This window comes from Mus caroli, unplaced genomic scaffold (genome assembly GCF_978045245.1).
Source record: "Mus caroli unplaced genomic scaffold, Mus_caroli_1 scaffold_11, whole genome shotgun sequence".
In the NCBI taxonomy this organism is placed as follows: domain Eukaryota; kingdom Metazoa; phylum Chordata; class Mammalia; order Rodentia; family Muridae; genus Mus; species Mus caroli.
The window spans coordinates 34764900-34785624 of record NW_028227266.1 but is presented as its reverse complement, the minus strand read 5'-3'; the positions used below and the strand labels follow the sequence as shown (position 1 = coordinate 34785624).

The following is a 20725-nucleotide window of genomic DNA, read 5'->3' as shown; positions in this document are numbered from 1 at the left end:
CTCTCTCTCTCTCTCTCTCTCTCTCTCTCTCTGTGTGTGTGTGTGTGTGTGTGTGTGTCTCTGTGTGTGTGTGTCTGTCTCTGTGTGTATGTGTGTTTGTCTCTCTGTCTCTGTCTCTCTGTCTCTCTCTCCCCCCTATGGGGGGTATGTTGGTCTCTGGCACCCTGTCATATGCATTTACCCATTTTGTTAGTCAGCTTTCCATTACTATGGCAGAATACCTAAAACAGTTGATTATAAGGAAGATTATATAGCTAGCAGTTTCAGAAGTTACTGGCAACACCACACTTCAGGATGGGAATGTGTGGTAAACGGGGTCAGTTTACTTCATGGTGACTGAATTGAAACTCAACACTTGGCCCTTTCGGTGAATCAATGCTTATGCTAAAATAAATTGGATTTCTATACTTTCTACCCAAATGGGATCTTGACGGACATAACATGGATCACTCAGCATGAAACAGTTGAAATACAGTAAATGCTCATAATAAACATTTGGCACAGGAAATGCTCCCAAGAAAATGTTTTGAGACCTTCCCCAGTTACAGAATCTACTTTAACTCAAGATAAACTCAGTCCATGAGCCTGTGCACGCATATGTTCATGCTGGCTTATAATGACAATAATGATGTTGACAGTAATAGTAATGAAAATAAAGAAACAAAAAGAACCCCACTGTCCCAGAGGTCTCAGCTCCCTGGCACAAGTCAGTCTTGTCCAAAGGTAATGTCCACTTCAAAGGAAGCAAGCACACAGTCACTGAAGAATGGGCAGCGAATTTTTATCATTGGGGTGACAATTAATTGCCCCTTCCAGACATTGGAATAGATAGATTGGTAGCTGTTTATGGATTATCAATTACTCTCTTTGCCTAAGGAGCTGCAAAGGTTAGATAAGCAAGGAACTCTGCATGAACATCCCTCTCCCTTTAATTTGTCTCCTTCCAGAGCTAACCTTGAAAGCCTTTATTTTTATTTAAAGATGTAGCACGCAGACCTGTTATCTGGAAAGAGATAAAATGTTCAATGCCTTTTAGTTTTCATCTTTCTCTTAAGAGACACCTCCTTAATTGCTAGTAATTCTAAGTGTAGCAAACTTGTGCCTCCAACTTGGAACAACATGGAGAGGTTATAGGGGGCAATGAGAAATAATGAGACACCAGGAGACAAAGCTTCCTGTGTGACTGAGGGAACTCTGAGTGGTCACCTCAGATTCTATAACGGTTCCTTCAACAAAGCAAAACCAAACAAGAACAACCAATTAGGAGAGCGAGGCTGCATGAGGCTATAAGAACTCCTGTCTGGTTTGTTAGTTGTCCCTAGAGTTTTCAGAGACTGTCATCAGAGAATACCTGGAAGTAACAGGCACATGTGGACCTCATCTTGTCAAAACAATGGGTGCATTGTCATGAGCTGACACCCACTGAACATATTGTAATGTATCAGGGCTACACTCTTCTACCTAGTGCAACAGGATGTGTTATGTCTTCTTTAAGGGCCAAACTTGACATTTTCTCTCTCTCTCTCTCTCTCTCTCTCTCTCTATATATATATATATATATATATATATATATATATATATATATATATATAAAATGTCTCTGTCTCCCCACCCCCTCCCCGTGGGGTGGTTATGTTGGTCTCTGGCACCCTGTCGTGGACATTTATCCATTTTGTTAGTCAGCTTATATAAAGCATATACTATATAAGACTGTGTAGACACAGTCTGTATAGAGACTAAAGAACTGTTGAAGTACTAGTGGAATTTCTTGATGCCTCAGGGTCAGAAGGAGATACAGTTTTGCCTAGCCCTCTAAGCCATAGGAACATTCCCACTAAAAATCCAACCCAGAAACAAGTCATGTCCAGCTCTCCTCCCCCTCACCCCACCCGAACTTGCAACCCAGTGAAGGCAAAGCAAAACTAACACAAATACACAACAACCCAAACAATATCAACGCCCACACTTCAATGTTCCACACAAACTGCTGAATAGCAAAAGCTTAGGATTAGTAATCTCATATTTTTCAGGGCTCTAGTCTGACCAAAACTTACTCAAAATAGAACTCAAGAAAACAAACTCACCTCCCAGTGTTGTGCAAGAAGGGCATGTTATCTGGATAAACGTATTCTTATTTTTGCATATGGAAATACATTGGCCCAAATAAGCAAATTCCTACCATGATCCCCCCCCCAAGGCAGTGTGAAATGCCTTTCATTCTGGGTAGGACCCATAAGGAAGCTACAATGACAGGGTTGTAATTGTTCACCTATATCGTAGCTACACTGCACAACAGCCAGTGCGAACGATTCTACCAATGTCTCCTTCTTCCTGAAGTTCAAGGGTAAGAGACGTTTCTATACCAACAAGTTTACTGTGAGGAAGCGCCTGGGAAATTTCAGCACAAGATAATTTTTGTAGGTTTAAAGACATGGGTAGGTGTTACACCCTTAGCTCCTTATAGTAGTCACGCCTTAGTCTTTATTCATCCAACAGAGAGTGGCTTGTCCTAGTACACAGGAGCCATTGTATTGCTTAGGTTTTATCAGCTTGATGAAAACTAGAGGCCACCTGGGAAGAGGAAACCTCAACTGGTTTCATCAGATTGGCCTGTGGGCATGTCTCTGGGAAATTATCTTGAGTAACTATTGATGTGGGAGGACCAAGCCCACTGTGGGTGGTGCTACCTGAAGCAGGTAGTTCTGGGTTCTATTTTTTTAAATATTTACTTATTTTATTTATATGAGTATACTGTAACTGTCTTCAGACACACCAGAAGAGGGCATCCATTCCCATTACAGATGGTTTCGAGCCACCATGTGATTGCTGGGATTTGAACTCAGGACCTTTGGAAGAGCAATCAGTGCTCTTAACCTCTGAGCCGTCTCTCCAGCCCCTGGGTTCTATTTAAAAAAAAAAATTGAGCAAGAGTCCACAGCATTCCTCACAGGTTCTACTTCAGTTCCTGCCTTTAGGTTCTGCCTTGAGCTCCTGCCCTGACTTCCCTGGATGATGGACAGTAAGCATGAGATGAAATAAGCTCCTTCCTTCCCAAATTGCTTTTTGGTCGTGGTGTTTATCATAGCAACAGAAAGAAAACCAGAGCACACATTAGCATATAAAGTTATTCAAGCAATATGGGATCAATAACATCTCAATATCTCATGAGAGAAATGTCCTGGGAGGTGGTGGTGCAAACTTTTAATCCCAGCACTTGGGAAGCAGAGGCAGGCAGATCTCTGTTTTTTATGCCAGCCTGGTCTACAGAGCAAGTTTCCGGTCAACCAGGACTACATAGAGAAACCCTGTCTTGGCAAACAAACAATAAATAAATAAACAAACAAAATAGAGCTTTCTGATATTATCACTAGATAGAGCCTCTCTTAGACAGTGAGTTCAAGCTCACAGGCAAGTTTTTTTTTGAGGGATCTGCCCAGGCTCACTGCTACCAAAATGGCTGCCTACCTTGTCCTCTCTTGTCCAATACCTAGACTACAGTTTTACCTTGAACATTGCTGGGCATAAGTGAGATGACATTAAACTGCTTCAACAGATCAAAAGAAAAAATGTTAAAACTGAAATAAATAACAGCATTAAACCAAGTCAAGGGTGCAAACCTGGCTTTTTCCTGGTCTTCAAGCCCTGACACATTGTATCTGCCATGTTCCCACAAAGCAGCCTCTTCAATGAGGACATATGAAAAACACATCTCTGTGTCTCAGCACAAAAGAATGGAAACCTAAGACCAGATTGCAGAGCCATGAAAATCTGTCTCCTTCAGAAAGGCTTCCCTTTTTAGTCTTCTTTTTTTTTTTTCAATTCATTTAATTTATGTGTATGAGTGTTTTGCCTGTGTATGTATATGCGCATAATATGTGTGCAGTGTCACCAGAAGCCAGGAAGGAGCATCAGATTCCTTAGAATTGGAGTGATAGATGGTTGTGAGCTGGCATCTGGGTCCTGTGGACTGAATTTGGGTCCTCTGTAAAAACAGCAAGTGTTCTTGTTGAAGAAGTATTGGGCCTCTGGGTGGAAAAAAAAAACTGCCCCATTTCCCTTAAGGTCATGCCTGATTACTGCAATGGGCACTTTGCACTCTAAATCTTACTTCCTCTTGAGATACTTTTATTAATTTCACCCTTTATTCATTCAATTAATAGAAAAAATATCATTGTCTACTATATCCTATACAATGTGCTAAAGCTACAATGGTTAAATAATTCTAATGTTTCCTTATTGTTTTACACTTTCTGTTTCCTTAATAAATATAATGAAAAGTGTATACAATGTGATAATTTGGTATATGTGTACTGTGCTGGCTAGTCTGATGTCAACTTAACACAAGCTATAGTTATCTGAGAGGAGGGAACATCAATTTAGAAAATGCCTCCATAAATATTGGGCTGTAGGCAAGCCTATAGCGTACTTTCTTTTCATTAGTGATTGATGTGGGATTCCCAATACATTGTGGGTGGTGCCATTCCTAGGCTGGTGGTCCTGGGTTGAATAAGAAAGCAGCTGAACAAGCTATAGAGAGCAAGGCAGCAAGCAGCATCGCTTTGTGATCTCTACATTAGCTCCTGCCTCCAGGTTTCTGCCCTGTTTGAGTTCCTACCGTGACTTCCTTCAGTGATAGACAAAATAAATCCTTTCTTCTCCAAATTGGTTTTGGTCATGGTGTTTCATCATAGCAACAGTAACCCTAACTAAGACATGTACATTGTAAAATGATTACCACAATCAAATTAACTCACCAGTTATTGGTGTCTGGATGCTGTATACTTAAGTATCACTCTCTTAGGAAATGCTACCATGTTACACTGGGTCCCTAGAATTTCATATCTTTCTCTACAAAACTCACAGTATAATAATCATAAGTTTAGGGCTGGAGAGATGGCTCAGCGGTTAAGAGCTCTGACTGCTCTTCCAGAGGTCCTGAGTTCAATTCCCAGCAACCACATGGTGGCTCACAACCATCTGTAATGGGTTCCAATGCCCTCTTCTGGCATGTCTGAAGACAGTGACAGTGTACTCACATATATAAAATGAATAAATCTTTAAAAATAATAATAATCATAAGTTTAAAAAATAGGTACTAATGAGGCCTTATATTTCAGACATACATATGTAGGTGTCTATAAATAAAATAATAATGAGAAATTATAAGAGATATAAATTAAAGTTGGTGATGAGTTGAAAATTACTGATGATGAAGGATGGATAGATACTTTGTATCCAAATATACGATGTGACTAGCTTTTATATTAGTGAAATCAAAAGGCATCTTAAAAGTATTAATACAAGCTGATTAGTGAACCATTCATAGACCAAAGCATATGATCAGAACAACCACTCCAAGCTTCCAGGGAGCATCACCATGAGGCACAGGGCTACAAAACTGACTGTAGACATACAAGCTGGGAGATGTGCATTCATCTCCTGGAGAAGTTATCCCCAGGCTTCTCTGAGGTAGACAGAAAGAGCAGAGTGGCTAGAACTGTCACTTAGATATGGGTACTGACATTGCTGCTTGAACAAGAATTTTTTTTTCACCTATCAAGCTAAGTGACAAAAGGCACAAAGGTCCTTAAACAGACTAAGGAATAATAGAAGAATTGTAACTCACTAATTGACTTTCTGTAAAAGCCAATTAAAATGCAGCTATGAATGTAGCCATATTGATAGAATGCTCTCCTAGCAAGCACTCATCCCTGGGCTCCATCCACAGCATCACATAAAACAGGTGTGGTAGCACATGCCTATAATCTGAGCACTCAGAAGATGAAGGCAGGGGAATCGGCAGTTCAAGATCCTTGGCTATTTATAGCAAGTTTGAGGCAAGCCAGTGCTACATGAATATGTGTGTGTGTGTGTGTGTGTGTGTGTGTGTGTGTGTGTGTGTGTGTGTGTGTGTGTGTGTGTGCATATATATATATGCATATACATATATATGTTAAAACATGCATGTGTCTGGACCTCTGACTAATGACGAGGTTATTTTCAGGGTGTTTCTGGAGTTTGCTATTCAGATGATATTAAATGCTTGCTGCCGTGTTATTAAAATACTCTTGTTGGGTAAATGTTCCAGTAAGATGTGTTTGTCCAGCAGGTACTGATCAGCCAGAAGCTATTACTCATGGGATAAGCAGAAAGCAAACTGAATGAGTGGAAGAGGCAGGAGAAGCAGGTGTTTGAGAGAATACAGGGAAAAGAGTCAAGTCATATCTAGGATTTTGGACCACACGGAGTCTCATCTCAGAAAAGAAGTGGTGGGCCAAGCTGTGGAGAGCTCTAAAGAGCATTAAGGCTGAGCACTTTGGTAGTAAGTAACATTTGGTTTGCTTTCTCGTGGTCTAGACATGCCCCAGTATGTGTCACCACAGATGGCAAAGAGACACTGAACTTCAAACGTAAAAAAACCCCGTATCTAGGGAAAGAGATCAAGACTTCAGTCCTCGGGGTTCCTCCAGTCAGGGCAAAGGTTGCATGAGTTCAGTGACCTGAAATGAACATCCTGGCTCACAAAATTTGCACCTGCCTCCCATGTGCTCTGCGCACTCTCAGACCTCTTTACTGGGTCCAAACCTTGCTTCAGGCCAGCTTTCTTCAGAAAGTCTTTGTGAACATCCAAATTCTCAGCTCCCATCATAGTGACTGTCTGTGTTGCTCATTCAGTATGTATGGTTTATTGCTTTTATCTTATGCACAAGAACCAAGAAGGAAGTGGATAGGACTAATTTTTAAATCAAACACAACCTTCCACACAAAGCCTGAAGTTCTGTGGGAGTTGGGGGGACAGGTGTGCATGCACACACATGGGTCGAGTGCTTGTAGACACTAATACTAGATGTCTTCCTCAGTGACTCCAGCTCATTTTTCAGACAGGGTCTCACATCAAATCTGGAACTCACTGATTAGGCAGGCTACCTGGAAAACGAGCTCCAGGGATCTATTCATCTCCCCACCCCTCCCCTAGTACCCAGCTCTTAACAGGAAGGCTGAGGATCCAAACTGGTCCTCATGCTTGCATGATGGGCACCATTTCCCCAGACCTGAGAGGTGCTTTTTAAAGGAAACCCAACACGCTGCAGCCCCAGTTCTGTATCACACTGGCAACCTAGTACCACACAAATAACAGGGCATTTCACATATCTTGGCCCAAGAAAAGGGGGTTAAAAGTGTTAATATGCTATAAAAAGTGCCACATGGGATGATGTCCGTGGAAGCCCTCTGTGACACACTATTTGGATTTAGCTTAGCATTCCTCATTGTTGCTGGTTCTTTCTTTCTACGTCTGTCCCTGAATATCCATTGGGAGATTTCCCAGTAGCTCAGGTCTCTAATACAAAATGACATATTTGGGACTGAAATATGCCTCAGCCATTAAAAGCATGTACTGTTTTTACAGAGACCCTAAGTTTGGTTCCAGCACTCCCCTTAGGTGCCTGTAACTCCAGCTGCAGGGGAAATCTAACGCCCTCTTCTGGTCTCCATGGGCACCTACATTCATCAGCACATACCCACACAGAGACATTTACAGACACACATAAGATTTTTTTTTAATAACTTAAAAGTTGTTTAAAACATGTTTGCGAGTACCCTAGACAGGTTCTATGTATATTTTAAACTTTCCCTAGCTTATGCATAAGACTTAATTCAATGTAAATGCTATGTAAATGATTCTTATACTGTATCATGGGATGATGACAAGAAAGGAAGTCTGAGCAGTATAGATGAGGTTTTTTTTTTCCCCCTCTGAATATTGGCAGCTTACAGTTAGCTTAGCCCATACATTCACATCCATAGACATGGAGGGTGAACCACATATTATACAATTCTATATTGTGTCCCCACAGCATTCTTCCCAGCACAAGTTCAGGGAATATTTACTTGTCTTGAAGATGCTGTAGATGGTAAGGGTGCTGGTGGCGAATAATGGCTCTTAGTGAGGATGACTTTGTGGTCAGCAGGGCCAGCAACCCTGAATTTTGAGTTTGAATGCAACCCTTCTGCCATGTGTTCTCATTTCTCCCCCTCCTTCCTGACATGTGGGTTAGGGGTGGAAAGAGCCCTCCAGTCTGGCACAGGCCCCTTTAAAAATGTACCCAGGCTTCTTCTCTGCCAACCAGGATGCTAAAAATACGACTACAGAAAAGCTGAAATATTTGCAGAGAAAACTGAATTTCCTGCTACCCCCACTCCCTCCACTCAAATGGGTAAAACCTGACCTTAGAAGCCCCAGATCAGCTCTGCCAAAGGCACAAGCCTCCAGCTTTCCCACCCCTTCTTATTATGGAGTCTCTCTGTGGGCTTGAGTGGGGATGTTATGTTCAGAGAGGGCCCACTCCCAGGAGGGGAAGCCACAAGTATTGGCAACTAGATAGTCACGTGACACCGCACCCTTCCCACCCCCCTCTCTGCTTACTAGGAAGAATCCTCTCCAAATCCCATCTCCATCTGTCCCGAGAAGGATATGTACTGGACCACAGAGGCTTTACACTAAGTTATGTTTTACCCTCTCACTGGATGCACCATCTCTTCTACCTGCCTTACCTTCTAGTCTTTGCCTCCACAATTCTTGCTGGCTCCAGCCCAGAGTAGTGGCATACCCTGGCATGCTCCCTAACCCTGGCCCTTTCTAGAACTCTTCTTTCCAGGTCTGTAATCCTTGCCTTCGACAGTTGTGGGAGCTAGCAAATGGGCAGGACTGTTGAAACTGGAGGTGTCAAAAAATATAAGCTTCAAGGTCTAAGCCAAATTAGCCCTAAGACATTCTCTAAAACTTGACCTCCTACACCCAGACCCTAAAGTTCAGTAGGCTGTGGTAAGAAGCATAACCTGACATCACGTTGCCAAAGACCAGATGCATGCAGTCACTCACAAGGGCCCCAGGCTGCTCCTGTCCCTTCTCCAAGCTCACCTAGAAAACCACGGGCTCAGAGGCCAATCAGCTCACCTTGCTGACAAAGTCCAGGCACCTTGTCCAGAAGAGAGGTTTCCCACTAGCCTTAAGCTGTGCTCCGAGGCAGTGATAGAATCCCACAGGAAGAAGTGTTGGATGTCACAGTGTGACAGCCTGCTCAGGGTGTTCCTGAAGATATATGAGCAGCCAATGTTGTGTGCCTTTGCGTCTCTGTGTGTGTGTGTCACTTACTTCTGTGTATTTGAGTTGTGAGTGTGTCTGTCTTCTCAATCTGGGATCTGCCTTCCTCTCTGTCTGTCTTTTCCTCACCTTGAAGCCTGCCCATCCCCCAGGCCAAGCACTGAGGCCAGTTCTGTGTGGGCACTTCAAGTGGGCTGTTGCTGAAATGGTTGTTTTGTGGTTGGAACTGACAGTTGCCGTATCTGGTATCCCATGGGTCTGCCAGTGTTCAGACACCCTCACCCCACACAAAGGTGTCTTGCAGGAGGGAGGGAGGGAGGGAGGTGCTGTGTGGGAGTTGGAAGAGGGGGGTAAAGATACCCCTCCTTTTAGTTCTGACCAGCAGGAAGAAGGGCCCAGAGGCAGCAGAGCCTGCAGAGCAATGTTGCCTAGCAACTCGAAGACTTTACCGCAGACTCACCAAATCCCGAATTCCTCAGCTCTAATTTGGGAAAAGCAGAGTCCAGATCTGATATCCTCTCTGCCCCTCTGTTTCCCCCTTCCATCTCCCCTCTGGGTCCTGGAGTAAAAGCACAGGGGAAGTTGGCACAGCCAGAGGCTACAGATGTGTTTGTCATTTAGGCAAGGACCTTAGTTCCTAGGACATCCTGCCATTTGGTGGAGGGGGGGGCACTAAAGATGTGCCAGAGACAGATTGGGGAACAGATTTGCTGTTACAGGGGTGGGTGGGTCCCAAACATGCTGGGAGAGACACCCCTACACCCCAACCCTGGAATCCCAGCCAGCCTTCAGCTCAGCTTGGAGCCCCAAGCTGGCTAATCATGTCCCCAACCTGAGTGGACACTGGTATATCCCTCCCACTCATTCTCCCTTTAACAAGGAAAGCCATGACCCAGACACTCAGTGGAATAGAAGCATTCAACAGTCCTAGTGTGGCTGGCCTGTGACAGTGGGATCCATTGCAGCTTGGCTGTTTGAGGTCCCTTGTCCTATTCAGAGACACCAGGCATTTCTTCCTCTCTACTCTAAGCAGTAATTTTTTCCCTGTCCCTCCTTGGAGAACTTAGCTGAGGAGGACTTGAGTTTTTTCAAAGGGATCCCAACCACCTGGGTATCATGTGATACAGTCAGCTATACTACCCTGACAGGCTAGGATGTATCATGTGACACAGTCAGCTATACTACATTGACAGGCTAGGAGGTTTAGAGACCACAAAAAGGTCAAGCTGCATACCCCAGATGTTCCTTTCCATATCTCTGCTTCCCAGCCTCTCTTTAAACCACATCCTGCCCCAGCATGGGCTCAAAGGGCCAAAACCAGTGATAACCCCAACACTGCTTGGGTTGACAGCATCCATTTTCTTCCAAAGAGCAAGTGTGAGGGTGGCTAACTTTTGTCTTATTTTGAAGCGGTGAATCAAAAGGTTAGGAAGTCTAGTGTGAGGAGTGGGATGGGTGGGTGTGATAAGTCTGTACCAGGATATAAATACATTCAAAGTGGGTGCTGAGTGTACGTGATTTTATTTGGTGCAGATGGATGGAAGGATAGATAGATAGATAAGTAGACAGATAGATCACAGGTCATGGATAGATACAAAGTAGATACTTGGTCGGTAATGATGGAAGACACTTAGAACTAGTCAAAATACTGAGAAATAGAGGCTACTGGATGTCAAGTCATAGAGAGGACACATATATACCAATACTTCCACGGCTCAGGAAACATCATGGAAGAAGGGGTAGGAAGAATTTAAGAACCAGAAGAAGGGAGGTGAGGTATGGAATGATGATTTCCAGTCATGACTTGGCTATTGAGTTAACAACAGCTGGATCACCTGCACAAGATCTCCACAAGAGTGGGCCCATCAACACTCTATCATGGAAAGAGGGGGGGGGGGCTTATGAGGTCCCACCCCACCCTGAAGATTTACATACAATTAATACTTGGTGAGGTAGGGATAGACATTTACTTTAGAGGTATAGTCACTAGTGCAATGCCTATAATGCTGTAAAGAAGCCCTTGCCCATGCTCCTGTAAACAACACTAACAAAATTCAATGGGTTCCTTCTCTTCCCCCCCCCTCCAAAAAAAGATATGGCAATAAAAGGGATACTTGTGGAAAGAATAGGGGTTATCAGGAGTGGGAAGGGGCAAAAGAGGGTAACCAGATGAACATGGTTTAAAGAGCACAAGTAGGTCACTATGAAACCAATTAATATGTAGAATACAGTGACAATACAGTGTTCTTGCTAAAAATTTTAAAAAGAAAACAGTGCAGACATTGCCAGCAGTGAGAATGCAGGTATTTTTGTCTATGTGCTAACGAACAGGAGGTCTACAGTTTACCTGTGCTTCACAGGGTGTGGGACACGGCCCTGTGTAGTTGTTTTTGCCTATTGTGTCTGCAGTGCCTGTATGTGGGAAGATAGCCACACCACCCCGTCTGGGAGTATGTATGGATGCATGAGGCTTGGAGCGTCTATGTCACTATGTGCCCATCATGTAGGTTGTCTATCATCAGGTTTCTCTGTAGCTAGAGTGAGGAGGGCACCTCTTTGCAGAGAGGGGAAATAGAGGGAGTAATGTTTGGGACTCTAGAATGTGAAAGTACAGGGAGGTGGGTGAGGTTCGAGGTTTTCTATCTATGGGCGGTAGGGCGTGCTGCACCCAGATGTGTATTTGTGCCCTGGATGTTGGAGGCCTTGTGCTTACTCCGACGTACATCTGCCTGGCAGTCTGCGACTTAGAAAGCCGGAGGGGGTGGGGGGTTGAATTTGGGAGATGGGGTGTGTAGGAGGAATGGATGGAAGTGTGTAGGTGGAGAGGTTGGAGCACCAAAGCGAGCGAGGCGGAGAGAGTCGAGAGAAGGAGTGGTCCTCGCTTCAGTTCTCCCCGCCCACCCTGCAGAAAGTGTCTCCTGATTGGCTTCGAGGCCGCAGGGCTCAGGTTACATTCGCAAGAGTTGCGGAGCGCGGGAGACCGGACCCAAGAGGAGAGAGACTGGTTCTGCAAGGATTCTGCGCTGGTCGGGGAGTGCCCCACAGCCCCTGAGCTGCCACCCAGCATCGTACAAACCCACCCCCGCTCTGCGCCAGGCTCCACCCCAGCCAAGGACCCTCAACACCGGCAATGGACTGCTGCACGGTAAGTCCATACTTGAACTCAGCGTCGTCTGGGGCAAGGGGCACACGAGAAACCCTGGGGGTGAGTGAGGGATGGAAGTGGGTGCGGAAGACCTAGGAGCAATGTGGGAAAGAATGGTGCTGAGATATTGTATTGGATGATGGAAGGCGCCTGCCTGATCTGAGCCAAGCCCTGGGGAAAATGCTCCCCAGCTCGCGGGGGCGTCTGAGCGCCCATGGGCCAGACAATCTAGGTTGTATCTGGATCTGAGCAGAGCTTTCATGCAGGAAAGCTGCTGCTTAGACGAGAGGTGGAACTTCCCCCCACGGAGACACAGGAAAGTTGCTGGTGTGCTAGTCCTTTCCCTTGGTAATTTTTGGCCCCCAAACGATTTCCTATCCCACTGCTGCTGTCGCGGACTGTGGCAAGATCTTCACGACCCTCAAATGATCGTCTAAGCCCTTATGTGGCGAAGTCGGGGAGAAACCACCCTGGTCTTGGTGGTGATGGGCAGCAAAGAGCCTAGTCAGTGTGGTTCTGAGGTGGAGCTGGTCCAGCCCCCAAAACCTTCTCCTTTGGAAGGTGCTGGGTGAGTGACCGTGAGAGGGCCCTGTGGGCAAGGGAAGGAAGTGTCTGTCAGCGCCTACACGGAAACTGGATGCTGCAAGTGCCTAACGCCAAAGCAGATCTTGTTAAGGGCTCTTGTATGAAGGCATCCAGCACTGGTCCTGTCTCCTAGCTGGCTAAAGGAGTTGAGTGACCCATACCTATATAAAATGTGTTTGCTTATTCTTAGCCTCCGATCTACGGAAAAAGACGACTCCAAATTCCTAGTGTTTTTTTTTTTTTCTGTCACTCTGGCTAAAAACTCCAGAGGTTACTTAACGGCAGCAGGAACCCCACCTTTCTCCTACAATGGGCAAAATAAATAAGTTTGGAAGGGAGGAATAGCCCATATCTTTGAGAGGTGACACATCCAGATGTCCAGTGGCCAGGACGCAGTGAGAACTTAGGGGCAAGCCATTGCTGACATTTTAACTCTTGTTAAATAAATAACAGCTGCCAGTGTGCCTGATCACCCCAGGTAGGTAGGTCTTTTACAGTTGTACAAATGGGGCTTAGAAATGTGATTTTTTTTGTCCCCCAAGTAGGCACCTTTGACAAGTGTGGAGCCCTGTCCTCTCAAAAGACTGCCCTCCAATCCCTCTTTGAAGCATACTGATTTTCATTACCATAAATACTCATAGCAGTAAATGTATAGACCAGAATATATATATATATATATATATATATATATATATATATATATATATATAAAGAAGCATGCCAATCACATACAGTTCCGCCCTTTGAAGAACACTATCCAGGGCTTCTTCCAAGGAAGCGGTTTGCTATTCTCCAGGGAACAGTTTGTTTGCTTATTTGCTTATTTACTTACTTATTTTTGGTGCTGGGGGTTGAACTCTGGACTTTATGCCTGCTAAATATGTACTCTGCTTCTGAGCTACACACTGAGCCCAAGAATCACTTTTTGGCTGGGAAAGGAAAGGTGTGGGTCTTCAGTCTCAATTGAGGAAGAGCCCCTCATCCCCAGCAATGTTCCATTAAGTAAAAAAATAAATAAATAGATAGATAGATGGCAGATTATGAGATATGAGTCAACAGGGGAGGACGGTAACTGCTAGGCAAGAAAGAAAAGGCTGAGAAGCCAAGAAGGATGGGGAAAGGAATCGGGAGACATGCCAGCAGGGAAGACATGAATGGGTGAAGACTCTAGGAAGCCTGAGAAGGATGAAAAGGGTGGGATGTGGGGCTTAGGCCTCCAACCTTGTCTCTCCTGGCTAGTGCTTATAAAAATACCCAGGAAGCCATTGGTGCATGGCAAGTAGATAGCTACACCACAGATAACTAATACTGATAGATAATGGCTGAGGGTGTGGTTGATGTGTTTGAAATCAGTGTCCCCTAGAGGAAGAGGGACTACCAGAGGTATTGAATGTCCAGGGTCCAGGGGCACCTCCTCCACTGGGCCCTGACACAGTCTCTGTTTTTTATGTCCCAAGTCCACTGGACCAAAGGGCCAGATAATATTCAGCATCAGTCTCATTCTGTGGAGTTGGAAGGAGGTAGAAAGAAGGAAAAGGGGGGGGGGCAAAAAAGGGTGGAGGACTGGAAGAGGGCAGGGCTGCTACCAGGCATCCCTGTGCTGTAGAGAGAACAGTATGCTTTCCTCATCTTTTTGCTCTGGGGTTCTCTTCCATGACCATCCTACCTCCTACCTGATGTTTGGGAAGAATCTAGCTGTGCCTTACTTGTTCTTTTCCCCCTTGGTAAGCAAGCTTAGAGAGAAATGAGGAAGAAGAAAACAGATCAGTGTTCTTTTTCAAGGGGATGTTTTTAAAGGAGCTATTATTCGATGTTCCAGTGTCTGATTGACATCGCAAATGTACATGACTTTCCTGCCTTCGTCTAATAGGAAAAGGAAAAGAAATCTTGTTTTGATAGCCCACTCCTTTCTCCTTTGTAGTCTCGTTGACTGTGTACCAGCTAACAGTGTGGAAGTAACCACCCGCCCTGAGGCCGGGGGTAAAAGTACAAATTCTGAAGAGGACCATTTCACTGTTGGTTTGCTATGCAACCTGGGGGAGTTATAAAATGTCTCTGAGGTTGTTTCTTGACTTCTAAAATGGAGATTCCATGGCATAAAATGTCCCAGGTACTTGGCACAGGGCCTGATATATAAGGGGCAGCCGACAGGCATAGTTCTTAAAGCTGTTCGGATTTGGGGAGCTGAAGGATACAATTCACCTGAGCTAAGTTCTGCTTGGCCCTGAAGAAAATGAGAGTCTCCGAGGCAAAGGAATGTGGCCATCCATGGCTCCTCCTTTTTTTTTTTTTTTTTTGGCAAGTACATTCTCCCACTCCCAGGTGACCCCAGCTCATTCAGAACCCCTCAATACAGACAACCATCAGTCTTGGCTTTAAGAGAGGCAGCTGCCCAAGCACCAAAACCAATGATCTTCTCCCAGATTTCTAACCCATTTGCCTCCAGTTCTGCCTATGGGCAGCCATGAGCAGCCCATCCTAAGAAATCAGCTGGGGGGGGCAGGGGGCAGAGTCAAGGGAAGAGCAGTAGAGCCTTCTGCTAGGCTGTGTTGGGGGTGGCTCTACTTCTCTTGCCAGGTTTCATACTCTGGATCACCTGTGGTGGGTGGTGAAGAGGTCAGGTCTTAGGGTGGCTGGAGAAAAATACCAACTACCCAAACCACCGCAACCTCTAAGAGAGAATTGCACTGGGAGAATCAGAAAACCCAAAGGGGTTGATCTGTATTTTATGTGAAGTATAAGATGTCAGAGAGAGCTACAGAGCTAACTAAGAAAGACAAGAAGACAGGGGGTGTTTGGGGCCTATCTGTCCACACTCTCTTGGCAACTCCCTGAAACTGTGTTTAAATCCATTGAGATGCACCTTGAGCACAAATGAAGGAACTCTGAGGCCCAGGAAAGGAGGGTAGCTGGGGAATCATGACGAGGGGGAGTCTTTTGTAAACTTTGCTTTGGCCTTCTGGAGTAGAAAGCTATGCTGACAGGCTGGGCATGGTAGGCCACACCTGTATTCCCAACACTCCAGAGGTAGAGGCAGGAGAACTGTGGGAACTTCAAGCCCAACCTGGCCTACATAGCAAGTTCAATATCACCCAGGGCTTCATGATGAATCCTTGACTCAAAAATAAATAAATAAATTTAAGAACTATGCCCCTAGGGCAAACCTGTTAGAGACAGATGACTGAATCCTCACTCATACCCTGCCCATATCTGACAACTAGCTGATGGCCAGGACGAGGCAGAAGGAAAGCTAACTTACATTGTGAGATCTTGGTCACCTCACGTAAGAAGAGAGAGACCGTGAAAACAGTAAGCTTTTCTTGGTCAAAAAATAAGGACAAAATCCCAGAAGCCATAGGAAGCTTCTTCTAGGCCCTTCTAACTTCATAGCAGCATGTCCTCCTAGTAAGCCTCTGAAATTGATACCATCAGCTTCCAAGTCCTTTCTTTGTTCTTGTTCTGTTTGTAGTGGGCTGGTGGTGATGGTGGTAGTGGTGGTGGTGGTGTGTTTGAGAGAAGATCTTGTGTTGGCGCACACCTTTAATCCCAGCACTTGGGAGGCAGAGGCAGGCGAATTTCTGAGTTCGATGCCAGCCTGGCCTACAGAGTGAGTTCCAAGACATCCAGGGCTACACAGAGAAACCCTGTCTCAAGAAAAACCAGAGAGAGAGAGAGAGAGAGAGAGAGAGAGAGAGAGAGAGAGATCTTATGTAGCCCAGGGTGGCCTCAAACTCCTGATCTCCATTCCTCGGAATCCAAAATTCCATAGGACTGAAAACTCAGAAATCTATCACTTTACCTGGCCTCAATCCTGTCTACATTCACCTAGAGCAGGGTGACAGAGGAACAGAAGAGGAACAGAACATGAAAATAGGCCTGCAGCATTCTGTAGGTAGAGGCAATAAGAACATGAGTTTAAGGCTTGCCTTAAACAAGTAGCCTTCTGTCTAGGGATGTAGCGCAATGGTAGACACTTACTAAACATGCACAAGGCTGCAGATTTGATTCCCAGCACTTAAAAATAGCAGCAGTAAGAGTAAATGAAAGGAAGGGAAAGAAAGGGAAAGGAAGGAACCCTGGGCAACAGAGGTGGCTTTGATGATCTCACGCATTCCTTAATGATGGAAGTATGTTTTGAGAAATGTGTCTGACATTAGCCAACTTCATAATGGTTGAAACATTACAGGATATATATGTAAACTAAAATGGCTACAGCATCCATCATTAATATAATTGGGGACTGCCATCATGTATGTGATGTGTCATTGGCTAAACATATCATGGTACGTAACACATTATTAGGATGAGCTGTGTAAGACTGTTGTTATGAGACCACTTTCAACTTACAAAATTGACCATTTTACATCACCTTATTGTTTTACAAGGCAATCATAGCATAGCTACTGTTTGCTGATCAACTAGAGTATACCAGAAACCTTCATGGAACCATTCAATTTGCTCTTCTTCAAAACCTGTAGAGGTGAATATTATCATCGTGATTTGTTTTTCAAATGGAAGTTGTAAGACTGGAAAAGCTCAAAAAACCTCCCAAGACCACACAGTACTCCCAAGAATACAGCTAAGCTGGTCAGCTGGTTGTGTTTCCTTTCCTTTTTTTTATTTAATTTTTTAAAAAGATTTATTTATTTATTTATTTATATATGTAAGTACACTGTAGCTGTCTTCAGATGCACCAGAAGAGGGCATCAGATCTCATTACGTGTGGTTGTGAGCCACCATGTGGTTGCTGGGATTTGAACTTCGGACCTTCGGAAGAGCAGTTGGGTGCTCTTACCCACTGAGCCATCTCACCAGCCCCCATGTTTCCTTTCTTATGCATTAAAAAAAAAAAAAACTCTAGAACTTAACAGAACAAGGTTCAAATCTACCAGCTATTGACAACTGTCTTGGACCCCTGGTAGGTTTTGGGTTTTTTTTAAGATTTATTTATTTATTATTTATTTTATGTATGTGAGTAAACTGTTGCTGTCTTCAGACACACCAGAAGAGGGCATTGGTTCCCATTACAGATGGTTGTGAGCCACCATGTGGTTGCTAGGAATTGAACTCAGGACCTCTGGATGAGCAGTCAGAGCTCTTAACCGCTGAGCCATCTCTCCAGTGTTTTTTTTTTTTTTTTTTTTTTTTTTTTTTTTTTTTTTTTAACATTCTTAATTATCAGTTTTATCATGGTAAACTCAAGAAAGAGTAAAAGAGTGACCCACCTTTATTGTTGAGAAAGAATTAAAATATTTGAAAAGCACAGCTCTTGCACCCGAGACGGGGAAAAGCTTAAATGGTAGCCATTGGCCTAAGAACTTCTTGCCTTCTGTTTCCTTTTCAGTTATTGTTGTTTTACCTCTTTGGGGTTCTTTGGGTCCGACCTGGGAGACAGTAGGAACTAGCAAGCCCAATAGGAAGACCACGTCTGGGCCTCTGGCTGACTCCAGGAGTGGTGGGTTTATCTTCTCCTGAATTGAGTTCTGGTGCAGTTCTGCTCCGGAGAAAACTGCTCTGTAGCAGATCTATATCTATATCTATATCTATATCTATATCTATATCTATATCTATATCTATATATATATATATATATATATATATATATATATATATATATCTCCATTCCCTGAGGAATCCTGTACAAAGAAAGGTCTGGGCATCTTCTGAGAGCAAAGGGTGGTCACTTTCTGGAGTGCCTAATGCTTTTCCTTTGCTCTTCGAGACTCGATTCCGCAGCCCCCTAAAATAAAGGCTACTTTCAAATGGGGCTAGCTGGCTTTCTTTTCTCCATCTTCCCATGTACTTCTTTCTGTGTCCACTTGGGCCAGAACCTTCTTGGCTGCCTAAGAGATGCGCTAATCCTCATAGGCTTCCCTCTCTACTCCTCCCGCCATCCTTGAAGTCCTCCCAATCTTACTCTTACCACATTCCCTGGGAGTCTGTCTTTATCATCCCCATCCCCTCCGTGTCTGGGCTTTATCAACCCCATTAAAACAAAAACAACAATATGCCCCATCCTCAGGAGAGCGCCTGCTCCAAGCCAGACGACGATATTCTTGACATCCCGCTGGATGATCCTGGAGCCAACGCCGCTGCAGCCAAAATCCAGGCGAGTTTCCGGGGCCACATGGCGAGGAAGAAGATAAAGAGCGGAGAGTGTGGCCGAAAGGGACCCGGCCCCGGGGGACCAGGCGGAGCTGGGGGCGCCCGGGGAGGCGCGGGCGGCGGCCCCAGCGGAGACTAGGCCAGGTGAGGCTGCCTGGAGTGCTTCGCAGGCGGGAGGTTCTCATCTTCCAGGCCTGCTTGGAAAAGGCTGGGGAAGTCTAAGGTTGGGCTGGGAGTGGAGAAGATGGTGAAGGTAGTTAAGGGTGGGGACCTAGAATACCCAGACAAGTAGGTGGGAGAAGGCCAAGGATGCTGATTTGCCAAGAGCTAACCTGTTTCTCCCTTCCTCTCGTCTGCCTCATCTTGGACCGAAGAGCTGAACGTTTTAGAAGGTAACCAAAGCAGCAGAGTTTGTAGGGGGAGTAGGCTGGGTGGGAGAAATGACCCAGTTCCCTAGTCCTTCTCTCTGCTAGCCCTGAATCCCTCCCGGCTAAGTAACTTAACTTTGCAGACCTCTGGTATGTCCAGACGCCTGAGGCTGCAGCAGGGACACACTCGGACCAACACGTACACACAGTCACCCTCATTTGACTGCACAAGCGCGGCCGAGGGTCATGAGCACAGGGAGCCTCACTCACGTAGTTGCCCTGGGGCACACATCAGCTCAGTGAGTCAGGGAGGGGGTCTGGGTGACACTCCCCGAAAGGGAGAGGGAAATGGTACCAGCGGAAGGCAGATTCTCAGACCTTCTCTTTCCTCAGTTCCAGAGGAGAGTCGGATGCCGCGTCCCCTTCGCAGTGACAAGACTTCCCTACTGTGTTTGTGAGCCCCTCCTTCCCACCAACCAGCCAGCTTCAGGAGCGCCACCCCCCTCCCCGCCGCGTCCCAGAGACTCCCTCTCCCAGGCTGGCTTCGTCGTGGCGTAGCCAAGTCCGTGCCCTTTTTAGCTCTTCAGTCTAACGTGGTCTCCTTTTGCCTTTTCTTCCCACCCTCGTCCCAAACCCCATACTCCCAAAAATGTCCTTTTGCTTCACGCCCACCTGTCCACGCGCCCAGCATGCAGCTCTGCCTCCGCAGCCTCTGTGCGCTTCGCTGCGCGTACTGCAGAGGGCGCCCAGTGCGTCGCCCAAATACTCTCAAAAAAAAAAGAAAGAAAAAGAAAGAAAGGAAAAAAAAGCAACCACCAAGTCCTTTCGTTCTGTGGGCAACGAAAGGGGGCGCCTGCGTCTTTCCACCCTAGCCTAACCTCAACCTCCTAAACCTGGGGCTAGGAAAGAGGGGAAGGAGGTTTTCATGGTTATCTGATAATTTCCCTTGCTCAAATGGAAAGTGAAGTCCTATCCCATACCTGCCTGTCACCCTCTTTTTTTCTTGAGAACGCACCCTGAGAGCAGCCCCTCCCGCTCTCCTTTGTTTATGCAAAAGCCTCCTGAGCGCCAGGAGGCTCCGGCAGGAGGAGACTTCCGCAGCCCCGCCCCATGATAGCCTCTCCCCTGTTGGGCTCCTGGGGTTGTGGCTGGAAGGTTTTTAATCTCTGCGTGTGCATGTTACCATACTGGGTTGGAATATGAATAATAAAGAGGAATGTCTAAGTGTACAGAGGGGTGCAGGGTGGGGGGCGGGAGGGAATGGGAAGTAGGGGGAGCAGGGTTTGCATAAGGCCACTAACAGAAGCCAGAACAAATCTCATTTAGTCAAACCAAAACTCAGAGACCAGGCGTGGGATAAAAGTAGGAGCGATACAAAGACACCTAGGTTGAAGCCTATCCCTTTGACCCAGCCGGAAC

The 20725-nt window shown here is 45.5% G+C and overlaps 1 protein-coding gene across 1 annotated transcript; it reads left to right on the top strand.

The window, feature by feature from the left end:
* The first annotated feature begins 12005 nt into the window (after nucleotides 1-12005).
* On the top strand, nucleotides 12006-20535 carry Nrgn (neurogranin). The gene is made up of 4 exons (XM_021173296.3): nucleotides 12006-12248; nucleotides 18856-19082; nucleotides 19313-19330; nucleotides 19700-20535. The coding sequence occupies exons 1-2, from the start codon at nucleotides 12234-12236 to the stop codon at nucleotides 19075-19077; spliced, it is 237 nt and encodes a 78-aa protein (XP_021028955.1). The 5' UTR covers nucleotides 12006-12233; the 3' UTR covers nucleotides 19078-19082; nucleotides 19313-19330; nucleotides 19700-20535.
* Nucleotides 20536-20725: the final 190 nt, after the last annotated feature.